Here is a 12,734-nt window from a genome sequence, read left to right on the forward strand (position 1 = left end):
AATACTTTAGCTGGTGCTTTGTTTTGTTCCTACTGGAACTTGAACTCAGAGCTTTTTCACTTAAGGCTAGTACTCTGTCACTTGGCCCATGTCTACAGTACTGATTTTTTTGCTAGTTAATTGAATTTGTGTGCTGGACTGGCTTCTAATTGTGATTTTCAGATTTCAGCCTCTTGAGTAACTAGGAATACAGACATGAGTCACCAGTGTCTGGCTTTTCACTATATATTTTTTTGAATAGTTTAAATTATGTGTCACAAAATCATATGATCAAAGGCCTTAGTTTGGGGCGGGGGGGGAGTACTAATTTCATTTAGTTTCACCTGAAATACAAAGGTAAGATAAATTTAAATTTAAGTCATTCTAAAGTATAACAAAGAAGATTTCATATCTATAACACAAAGCCAGACACGCTGTGCTGGTAGATGTCAGCTATTCAGCAGGATGAGGCAAGAGGATTGCTGGAATTTCAGAGTTCTGAGATCTATCTCAAATAACAAAATCAAATCAGCAAACACAAAACGTTCTACCCAAATGCTACCTCCATGAATTAAAAAATTTGTTTTAGTTATGAAATGCAAATCTGGCCAGGTGTCGGTGGCTCATGCCTGTAATCCTAGCTACCTCAGGAGGTAACTAAGATCTGAGAACCACGGTTCAAAGCCAACTCAGGCAGGAAAGTCCATGAGACTCTCTCCAAGAAACCACCAGAAAACCAGGAATGGCACTGTGGCTCAAGTGGTAGAGCGCTTGCCTTGAGCTGAAGAGCTGAGGTACAGCGCCCAGGCCCAGAGTTCAAGCCCCATGACCAACAACAACAAAAAAAAAGAAATGCAAATCTGGAGGGAATGAAGCTTACAGAAACAATAAAATAAATGATGCTTAAATGTTTACATGTTATGTGAAGAGTATTATAGCATACTTCATGACATATTTTTGGGCAATGAACAGTATTTGGCTTTCCGGTTTATAGAATCCTAGTAGATATTTGTCATATTAAGTGTCTTTTTTATTCTTAACACATTTCTAGGATCCTATTGGCAGAATCAAACAGAATGACTCCCATTTGTGATCATTATTCAAGACCAGAATCACTAAAACAGAGCTCATTATTCCAAGGAAAACAATCAAGTCACTGGGAGTAGAAGAGTACAATGGAGACCGGAGCCACACTGTTCCAGCTGAAGAGAAAAGCATTCTCTGGCCAGGTAAAATTCTCAAATTGCTTCATCACCAGCAAGTAAGGATATCAGCTCTTAATAAAGTCAAGGGATTAAAAAAAAAAAAAAGCTGGGTGCTAGTGGCTCAAGCCTGTATTCCTATCTACTCAGGAGGCTGAGTGATCTGAGGATCGCAGTTCAAAGCCAGCCCAGGCAGGAAAGTCTGTGAGATTCTTATCTCCAAATAAACACCAGACAACCAGAAGTGGTGCTGTGGCTCAAATAGTCTTGAGAAAAAAAATGTTCAGGGACAGAGTCCATGCCCTGAGTTCAAGCCCCAGGACCACCACCACCAACAACAACCCCCCCAAATATCAACAACAAAAACAGGAGTAACTGCTGGTGACAGAATAGAAACAAAAAGACAAGAGCAAGTTTCCAGGGACTGCATACAATTTCCTGTGGGTGACTGGAAACAAAAAAAGAAAATGAAGTCTATAGATGCAGGTAAAAAGCACGTGAGGAAGAAAGTCCACTGTATTGAATGGAAAGGAAAAGTCAGCGCTGGCTCTTACAAACTCAGCTTCCAACATTGTTTTTAGGAAGACTGTAGAAACATATCTTACGTAGGAGAATACATTTCCTGGCAAAAAAAAAAAAAAAAAAAACCTCAAATATCCTGAACTTGCCAAATTCTTTTTTAGTGCTCTCTCCAGGAGGGATGGTGATGAACTCACCTTTCACAAACGACAGGCCGGGACTCATTCAGGACAGGACCCAGGGAGGAGCAGGCCTGCCGGGGAGGTGGAGCGATGGGCACTGCGGAGTCCAGGGAACTGGTCTTCCGGTGGAAGGCATCCTGGACGGAGGCTGCTCCTGCGGCTCCAGTGGCGGTTCCTTCCCCATCCATGGAGCAGGAGTTGGTCCTACCATGGCTGCCGCCTAAGGGTAGCTCAGGACCCACCGCTCCCTGCAAGAACAACTCGCCACCCCCCAGGTCCATGTCCAGGGTGGGTGACGCTGGAGGGGACACTCGGGGCTTCCGTTTGGTAGAGGCTCCAGAAAGCAACTTCAGCAACCCCTTTTTTTCTTTCTAGAGAAAAGAAATACGAAGGTAAGTTGGGAGATAGAGTCCTATTGCTGTTGTCATCTACTGTGCCCTTTTACTAGTTTTAATTTTGGGGTTCATCTTTGAAAAGGACTGTCTATGAATGATTATTCATTATGAAGACAATTAGCCAAGCACGTTGATTGATTATAATGGTTTCCATTCATGTTTAGCTACCCTTAATCTGGTTACCAACTTGTGTGTATATGTTAATGTGAACTTTGGTTGCTACTGTTTTCTGCCTGTCTGCATTTGTGTGTTTTGGATATTTCATTGTTTCTTCTTATGTTCTACTGAGTAGTAACATAAGCTGGGAAAACATACATAAAGCTTATGAATTCGATTTGCATTTTAGTTTAGTTCAAAACACAACAGAGGTCGAGCACTGGGCTCATACCTACAATTCTACCTATTCAGGAGGCTGAGATCTGAGTGGGGATTGAGCTTTGAAGCCAACTTGGGCCGACAAATTTGAGAGACTTTCTTCTCCAAGTAACTAGCAAAAGATTAGAAGTGGAGGTGTGGCTCAAGTTGTAGAGCATCAGCCTTGAAGGGGAAAAAGCTAAGAAAGAGCACAAGGCTCTGAGTTCAAGCAAGCCCCAGTGCCAGCACGGTAAACAAACAAACCAAACAAAAAACCCCAAACCCCACAAGAAGATACATTAGAATAAGATGGAAATTTCAGATTTTGGATTTAATTTCCTGAGATTCTGCCTATCAATCTCTTAATTATCCTTCAGGTAATTAAGCTGACTATGTTGCATTAAATGTAGACTTAAAGCAATTTCCACTACACCCACAGCTGAGCCCCATCATTGATAGTAATGATGCCTTGAACAGAATGAAGGCTTACCCACTGCTCACGCGTCATCACATCAATTACATTTAACCAACTTGAAGAACAGTCAAATGATCTCTATGGTGCCAGTACTTCCTTGATTGGAAACTCAAAAACAATTCCATAAAACTTTAAGGAAACCACCAGGATCTTAGTATTGTTTTTCCGTTTTGCAAATAAATAATAAATCCATGAGTTTTCCCCCAGTCATCTCATTCCAGAAAAGCCATCTCTTGGAGTTTTTGTCTCTTTTGACACTCGTCTATGCTACACCGCAAAGAAAGCTAGTGCTCCAGCGAATGCTCCTTTGTCAAGCTTTCAGTGTCCATGTTCGTCTTGATCATGAGGTTTAATATCATCATAAAATTGTGGCACTAAGGGGCTGGGAAGGTGGCTCAGTAATAGAGTACTTCCCTTGCATGCATGAGGCCCTGGGTTTGATTCCCCAGTACCACATAAACAGAAAAAATCCAGAAGTGACAATGTAGCTCAAGTGGTAGAGCACTAACCTTGAGCTGTAGAGCTGAGGGACATCACCCGGGCCCAGAGTTCAAGCCCCATGACTGATCAAAAAAAAAAAATTGTGGCACTAAGATGTCGAATACATCATTAAGTTCTCTGTATAGAAACATGGCCTGAAAATCCAATATTTTAAAGAGAACTATTCCACTAGGGATCTATAAGAAAATTGGAGTTAAAGCCCACTAACAGGGATAAGGAATTATCAGGGTCCCACCAGGAGGAATTCTTGGGATTGTGAAGTAGTTCAGACTCAGTAAAAAACCCCTTCAGGGGATGACTCTTCATCTGCAGTAGCCCAATTCTATTAGAGTCAGCATGGTAGAGAAAAAGAAAAAAAAAAAGGAAGAGACCAAAGCAATCATTTATCAGATGATGAGCAAACACCCCTGGGAAATTGCACTGGAGTCCCCATTTGCTTATTACTGCTCACAGTGTATGTGTTAGCCAACGGACTAGGAGTGGACAGAGGTGGGTGGGGGCCAGGGAGTCATCTCTGCCCTGCTTGGCCTGGGCTACAGATGAGCACACCAGTGGCCTCTCATTACCTCTCCTAGGCTATGGAAGATCCGTTTGCTTCTCTTCAAGGTCTGGCTTAGCTCATCTTATTGGGTTTTGCTTTACTCCCCCAATGTCACATTTTCTATGGGGGCTACCATATGTATTCTAATAAACGACCCTGCAAACTTGAACTACCCATTTGAGTGTAATGACTGTACCTTATACACATACCTCTGCAACTCAGCTGGTGCCTGGTACAAAGCCCTCCGTTTATTAAAATAGAGAGGACAGGATGGGTGTCAGCTAGTGCTACGGCTAGGATGATATATCGGGATGTTTCGGATTTCCCAAATGAAAAGCAAAGAAAACATTGTTGTTTTCATGCTCAATGAAGTAGCCTGACTGCCCAATGCCATGGCCACGTTCTTATAGGTCTGAGGTTGGAGGGATCAAGAAACAAGCAGGGAAAGAATGATGTCTGATCGCTTCTACTTCTGAGGTGGCAGTCAGCTGCAATTTCCAGCTGCTCCCGCCATCATGTAAGAAGGCACACTCTAATTTCTGGACCCCTGTAGATCTACCCAGAACATCAAGTCCACTGATAAATTACAATCTCAGCAAGCCACAGCTAAAGATGTTGCTTAAAAGCTCAGGACTGGGCACTCAGAAGAATATCAGATAACTGAATTGCGCTCAGGGAACAGTCTCTAAAGTGATTAGGAAGAAAAATGACTCAGTTCATTGAAAATGATTAAACACATTAACTACAGCTCGCTTTAATGACTTCTAAGGGATGTGCTATCACCATCAGCCGATGCTGACTACCCACAGAGCAGAGGAAGAGAATTAGGTGCATGGCAGGGTATGGGCAAGGAGGGGTGTGGGGGGGTGAACACAGGAAAGATGTAGCTCTACTTCCACAGAGCTGTGGGGTTATATATTCTGATGTTTTCTCTATTAGCAGACCAATATGTCTCCAGAGAGAGACTTACCACCTTCGTTTAGTTAAAAAAAAATCCAATGTGAAAATGGAGGAATTAATACTGACTACTCTTTAGCCAAGCAAAAAACATTTTTTGTAGTAATGTTAGTGAGCATGAAAAAGGAACCCATCTTTTAACACGAACCTGAATAACTCATCTCCCGTGGATTCCCCAAGAAATTATTCCCGGATGAAATAATGTTTTTAGAATCATAATTTTGTCTTTAGAAGGCTTGGTGGCTTAAAAGAACATTACATATTTAAAAAGACGATCTGAGTCAAAAAGTGATCTTCACAAAAGCCGAGAGTTATTTCTGAATGCAAAATATTTTCTAGCTGGGTATTAGTGGTACATACCTGCAAATCTCAGCTTCCTATCAGGCTGAGGCAGGAGGATTGTGGGTTTGAGGCTAGCCTGGGTTACAGATTGAATTCAAGCCAGCATTATTCCAAGACTCTATGTCTCAAACAAAAAGAAAAAATATGTTTAGCAGGTTTTTTTTGTTGGTTTGTTTTTTAAGGTAAAGAGCTCAAGCTGGGCATGGGTGGCTCACACCTGTAATCCTAGCTACTCAGGAGGCTGAGATCTGAGGATCACGGTTCAAAGCCAGCCCGGGCAGGAAAGTCTGTGAAACTCTTATCTCCAATAAAAAAAAACCACCAGAAACCGGAAGTGGCGCTGTGGCTCAAGTGGTAGAGTGCTAGCCTTGAGCTGAAGAGCTGAGGGACAGGGCTCAGGTCCATGACCGACAATAAAATAAAGTTAAAAAAAAAGGTTAGAGCTCATGGATGTTAAGCATCGTGAGGCTCTGGGTTCAATTCCTAGCACTGCAGAAAAAAATTTTAATAAGTTCTGAAAATAGCTCAGGAATAAAGCAGGGAAAGAAGAGGAAATGAGACTCTTTCTGTCTGCAACACTGGTGGCCAGGAATGCTTCTTCTAGGAAGGACCATGAGAAATTCTAGAGGTGACTGAACAATACCATTTTCAAGAGGCTTGTTACATTCAACTAGGAGGATTTCCATATTATTCCTTCTAGAAAACCAATGAGATAGGAATTTGTTATTCTCATTACCAAAAGTTCTCTGAGCTTGCCTAAAACCAGGTTACTAAAGGTTGGAACAGAGGTCTTCATGGAAACTAAGCTCTTCTCTTCCATACATCCAAAGACAAGCAACCTCTCTAGAGCCACCTTTACCGTAGAATATTAAGAAGACATTTTCTTTCATTCCCTTCATCCCTATTTATCTCCCTCCTTCTTTCCCTCCCTCCATTTTTTTCCTTTTATTGAGGGAGGGGATAGAAGGGGGTCCTGGAGCTTGAAATCAGGGCCTCTTGCTCTTGCTTGTCTTTTTTGGTCAAAGCTGGTGCTCTACCACTTGAGCTATAGCCCCATTTCTGGCTTTTTGCTTCCTAACTGGAGATTAAGAGTCTATTAGAGTTTTCTATCTGGACTGGCTTCAAACCTTCATCCTCAACCTCAGATCTCAACCTTGTGAACAGCTAAGATTATGGTGCTAGCTTCTCTCTCTCTCTCCCCTCTCTCTCTTTCTCCCTTCCTTCCTTCCTTTCTTTCTTTCTTTCTTGCTACACCACCAGTCCCCAGACCATTTTCCTTTCAGTGTGGATCACAAAAGTTTCTCTTAGCCATACCCTGCAGATGTGCACTGGAAGAGAGCTGGTCTAGATCCCAGTTCTCAGCAAGAGCAATGACTGCAGCTACTTAACAATGCGGGTGGGCATCTCCCCCAAACCTTAAATGGTAACGCATCCAGATGATCTTGTGTCTGACAGCAAGGTAAGAACTGGGAGAAAAAGAAGTCATTTGAGCCAAAAAGAAAAATCAGTAACAAGTTCAGGAAAAGAGTTCAGAATAGAAGACAATGGACATTTAAAAACAGAGTGGAACCTTTTACTTAAACAAAAAATCCAGAAAAACAAGAAAGGTCCTCAACTATTAGCTGACAGAGTTAAGAAAACCTGAAGTTGGTACCCTAAGAGCGAGAATCATCAGGAGCTCAGGGATGACGCATTTGACTCAGTAACTGTCGACTTTTGTCCATTTTTAGAAAAATGTCCAGAGAGACAAAGTTGCTAATGAGCTGATAGTTATAGAAGAAATCAAGGATCCCATAAGATGAAGAAACACGATGATAGAACAGGCCAGGATTTCAAACAAGAAATAACTAAGGTAATATTTAAAAATATTGAGAGTTCCGGATGCCTTATTATCAAATACAAAGGTCAGATACCAGCGTTGGTTAAGATCTCCCTGAGACTCTGTGAGACAGGACTTCCAAATGAAGGAATAGCCCAGTGAGGAGAGGAGCTCCACAGTTACAGTGTTACTCTGTGGAACACCAGTGGTCTGCAGGGCATCTGAGAACAGGGAGGAGAGTATGGTAGGTGGGCTGTCATTTGGGAGACTGTGCATGTGTTGCCGGGCATTGAGGGCATTGTATGGTTAAGTGTCTACTCTCTGCTAGAGGTCTTTACAAAATTAGAGTCTCTGGTATACTTCCCTTGACTTGCTGGTGGTTTAATCACACAGAAAGCTGAGCAAACTGCAACTCTGGATCCAATTCCAATCAACTGAGCAAGGTAGACCACAGACAGAGTTGGACACGTTTGGCCTGAGAAGCAGAAACAGCCAGAACCTGGAAGAAAGTATCCTAAAAGAAGTTGGTGATATATTTGATCTCTAAAGTTTCAAAGAAGTGATTTTTAAAAGTTCAAAGAAAACATACGCAGAACATGAAACTCAAAAGGGAAGATGCTTTCAGAAGAACGGGAGGACAGTGAAAAATGAACTCTTGCTCATACAATTGCAAATTATCCCTGAAGATGAAAAAGTAGACATGCTTAAAGGTACTCCTCCCCCAGGGAGCTAGCTAATGCTTTTAGAAGGCCCGTACAAAAAGATCAAGAACATAATAAAGAACGGGATCCTGGCCCATTCAAGAAGGCACCAAAGACCTGATGAGCTTAAACTAGTCAAAATGCTAATGAAAGGGGGGAAAAAAGGAGCTATTTTAAATCATATCTGAATCCAAAAGAATAAGAAAGACACAAGCCTGCTGTCAGGGCTGTGTAGTGGTTCCAGCTGGAAAGAATGAAGAAAAGAAAGGGAGGGATAATCTTTATACTAGAAAGGAAAAGTGAATCTTGTTTTCTTTGTTCTTTTTAGTGTTACTACTGTGGCTTGAACTCAGGGCCTGGGAGCTGTCCCTTTGCCTTTTCTGCTCAAGGCTAGTGCTCTACCACTTGAGCCATACCCCCATGTCCAGCTTTTGGTGTTTAATAAGAGTATCATAGGCCTTCCTGCCCAATCTAGCTTCAAACCATAATCCTCGGATCTCAGCCTTCTGAGTAGTTACGATCATAGGCTTGAGCCACGGCTCCAACAGGAAGAACAAATCTTGATGTGAAGGAAATGAAGAGAATGGAATTTAGAGATCTAATGAATACTCTTTTGACAGGCTGAACTCAAGTCAGTATATAGAGAAAGTTAACATCTGAAATGTAACCCATAATCTTTGAGAGTTTCTGATGAACCTGAGGTCAGGATTGATTCCACAGGCAAAGGATCAGTACAGGCAAAGTCCCAGTTTCTGGGAAACTCTATTGAGTAAAAGGTTTAAGAGTATTTAGAAAAGGAAATGATGACTCTGAGAAGGAGACTCTTCCTGAGATACTGCTACTAATAACAGCAAAGGTGATGGGGGGGGAGCTATTTGGATGAGAAAATGTGATGGACATTAAGCTCTCAATACAGCGTCAATGAGTTCTCCCATAATTCTCTTGCAAACAAGACAGAGGAATATGGCCCAAAGGACACCAGTCATGAGGATTCATGATGAGTGATGATCATCATGGAGTGACTGGATTAATTAAAAACCTCTTGAATGGGCTTAGAACACTGAGGTAGAAGATTTAAGAAAGGATTTGAGGAACAGATAAAAGCAACTTCAAGTACAACCTTCAAAAAAAAAAGTAAAAGAGGGGCCAGCTGGGCAGCTGTGCAATGTATAGAGAAAATATTTTCTATGTGTTACCTCAAAATAAAAGGCATGGGGAAAAGGTATGTGCTCAGTAAACTCCTAAGTGAGCTGTATGAAGACAGCAAGGGACTGTCCTGAGCTAGGGCACATACAGCATTGGCACCTCTATGGCCAGTGGCCATTTGTCCGAGATGGAGCATTGTTAACTTACAGTCCTATCTGAGAGGTACCAAATCCACAGAGTCAGACCCTAAAAAATCAGAGGGTTGGCAGGGTCACATTCCTTCTGGGCAATGTAGGAAAGAACTTATTTCCTGTCTTTCTCTAAACTCTAGCCCCTTTTCACAGCATTTCCAGCTCTGTTTCACCACATTTTTTTTTTGTCTTGTCAGACCCTCCTGCCTTGTCTTCTGGAAGATCCATGTCCCTAACGTTGGGTTGCCCACAAAACAAGAATTCCCCTTATCATGGGACTCTTTAATCATATCTACAAAGCCCTTTTTACAAGTAAATAAACATATTTAAAAGGTTCCAAAGATATGGTGGTAGAATCTTTGAAGATCTATTCATTATGTCTTTCAAGCCTCAAAGATTTAATTGATTCTGTTACTGGGAATATAAAGGACAGGAGACACATGAGCTCAAGCATTAAAATCTAAACTATAAGCTGGGCACTGGTAGTTCACGCCTGTAATCCTAGCTACTCAGGAGGCTGAGATCTGAGGATCATGGTTCAAAGCCAGCCAGGGTGAGAAAGTCTGGGAGATATTTCCAATTAAGCACCAAAAAAGCCAGAAGTGTTGCTGTGGCTTAAGTGGTAGAGCACTAGCTTTGAACAAAAAGCTCAGAGACAGTGCTCAGGCCCTGAGTTCAAGCCCCAGAACCAGCACACATACAAAAAAAAATCTATTAAAAACAATTGTATTAATGATATTAACAAAGCTTAAATACAAAGTTTAAATACAAGTTTGATGTAGTTAATTATGAACACTGAGTTAATTATTAACACTGAGCAGATAGTAATCATTCTCCAAAACTTTTCATGTTAAAAGTTAAATATTAACTTTTTAGTAGGCTGTAAAGTTGATTTCCTTATAAACTCCTATTCACAGGCTTCCCTAACTATTTAAATATAGCAACATACAGTGCCATTGAGCCAGGTGGCCGTCAGCTTATGATTATGCTAGAGCTACCCTAGACTTGTCCAGAGCTGGTCCAGAGTTCCAGGGGCAGGCAGGGGAGAGTGATCCCTTCCTTTTCACATTAGCAACTCCTATTTCTCTTCTCTCTGACCAGGGGTCTTGAAACACAACCAAAGGTGAATCTTCTAAACAACTTCTTTCTTTACAACTCAGCTCCAAATGAGAGAATTTTAAAAAAATAGGTTATGGACTTAGAAAATATTTTTTTTTCTTCCAAGATGTCAGCGGCCATCTCTCAAGAAAACATAGTAAGTATGATTGGGTGTACTACAGATGAATTAAAATCACGAGTAACACTTTTACTGAACAATTTCAAACCCCTCATAAAACAGCAATAATTGTTGTTGTTATTATTTTTGCTAGCCTTGGGGTTTAAACTCAGGGCTTTAAAGCCCTTTCCTTATTAGCTTTACTCATTCAAAGCTGGTACTTTACAACTTGAGCCACATCTCCACTTCTGGCTTTTTGCTGGTAAAGGGGAGATAAAGAGTGCTTGGACTTTTCTGCCTAGGCTAGCTTCGAACCCTGATCCTCGGATCTCAGCCTCCTGAGTAAGGTAGGATTACAGGTGTGAGTCACTCAGGTCCAGCTTTGATTGTTTTTACACAGAACTGTCCACAAACATGACCAAACAATCAGGACAATTAGAGGACAAAGAAATAGAGAAGAAAGGAGTAACTGCAGGGGAAAGGCACTTCCTCCGGGTAGACTGGGCTACAAGAGGAGAGGTGACTAAGTCTCACTGTGGTTTCTCTACCCCTCCACACACAGCCTGTCAACCGGTGATGGTGAAATGCAGACAAATACAAGGTGGAGAAAAGAGGGCAAGGCGGTGCCCCTGTTTCCTCCCCTGGCACACCTGGCACCATGATTCACCCGTGGTAAGCACCTAAAGGATTGTAGAACAACGAATCCTTTCATTAGTTGGAAACTGTGGGCCAGGACCTTAGCTAAAAGCCGGAAATGGGACTTACTTTACTGTCCTTGTCTGGCTTGCTTGTGGAACTGTTCCCACAAGCCGAGGAAACGTTGTCGGGAGATGTGGGCAATCCAGGGAGAATGGTCACCGTCCGGCCACTGGGTTCCGTTTCCAGGCAGGCAGCGGTGATGCTCGAGGAGGCCAGAGGGGCGCTGGCCCTACTGATACCGCCCGCAGCAGCAGCAGCAGCAGCAGCAGCACCTGCCATAGCAGGCAGAGGCTGTGGGGAGGCTAGCGAGTGATGAGGCAGGCCCACAGGTGCAAGGCCCAGGCAGGTGGTGTTCTGAACCTGGATGGGTGTCACCGCTGCCGTGGGCCGCTCTTGGTTATGTGCTGCCACTAGCGGAGGACAAGAGGGAACAGAGCAAAAGTCAGCTTCCTGCCAAATACTGCTCAGCAAGACGCTCACTGCATCCCATCAGACCATAACCAAAGGCTGCTACTGCCATTTATTCTAATAGAGAAGGGGTGTAGTGGGATTCTGGTGTACTTAAGTAAGTCATGATTGGATTCCTGGATCTACTAACCTTCTAGGTCAGAGCTAGAAGCTCAGCTATAACCCCAGGACCCTTTAGTTACAAAGAATAGTGATCCATAGTATCGGAGATACAGGGCCAATTTTGAAAAGTGCCAAACCACAACAGCTGGCATCTGTTTCCTTCACCTATTAACCATCTTTCTTTTTCTTTTTTTTTCTTTCACAGAAGTCACTAGTCTTTATGCTGCCAAGTCTTATGATAGGTTTTTAATGCTACAGGACTTAGGGATCTAAGATCCCACTGGATCTAAAATAGAGCTGGGATGACATGCACCACAACCTAGTAGAAAATCACAATAGTCACGTGCTAGGAACAGTGAAATCTGAGACCATGCATGTCTGGACTATAGAAGGCCTGATTTAAAATACAACACTGTTGACAGTCTTCACTTTGGCCTAATTCCTTTCTTTCTGGTGTTTGATCGCTAGGTCCATCCTGAATCAACGTAAAAGGAAGGCTTAGCCCAAATGAACAGTTGAGAGTGCCTGTTATGGAAGGTTTGGTCCCCCCTGGTGGTGCTAGTGACAGCTGATTGGCTCTTGAGTACATTAATGTCATCAGTGGGGGTGTGTCTTTGAAGGGTCTGTTTTCTGGATGTCATAAAGTGAGCAATTCTGCTCCTATATCTTTTCTGCCACAAGTCCCAGCAATCAACCAGCATGGTCTAAGAACCTCTGAAATCATGAGCCAAAATGAATCTCTCTTCTTTTTAGATTGTTCCTTTCAGATGTGGCCACAGCGATGAAACGATGTCAGTACCTGGGACTAGATTGTGCCTGCTTCTGTTTCCTAACGTCATTCATTATTTGAATGGCAAACCTAGTTCCCTAAACATCGGGCCTAAGTGATCTTCTCTTAAGCAGGCAAACCCTTTCCCTCAATGTTATTCTCTTACAGTTTCCTTC

At 42.5% G+C, this 12,734-nt stretch overlaps 1 protein-coding gene across 2 annotated transcripts in view; it reads right to left on the reverse strand.

The window, feature by feature from the left end:
* Window positions 1-12,734, reverse strand: part of Sh3rf1 (SH3 domain containing ring finger 1) — a 144,950-nt gene that overhangs the window by 8,393 nt on the left and 123,823 nt on the right. For both annotated transcript variants that reach the window (XM_013026578.1, XM_013026571.1), the window contains exons 10-11: window positions 11,286-11,629; window positions 1,898-2,253 (exon numbers count right to left, since the gene is read on the reverse strand). In XM_013026578.1, the coding sequence (XP_012882032.1) occupies window positions 1,898-2,253; window positions 11,286-11,629 (700 nt within the window). The remainder of the gene's footprint in view (window positions 1-1,897; window positions 2,254-11,285; window positions 11,630-12,734) is intronic.

This window comes from Dipodomys ordii, unplaced genomic scaffold (assembly GCF_000151885.1).
Source record: "Dipodomys ordii isolate 6190 unplaced genomic scaffold, Dord_2.0 Scaffold4, whole genome shotgun sequence".
Classification (NCBI taxonomy): domain Eukaryota; kingdom Metazoa; phylum Chordata; class Mammalia; order Rodentia; family Heteromyidae; genus Dipodomys; species Dipodomys ordii.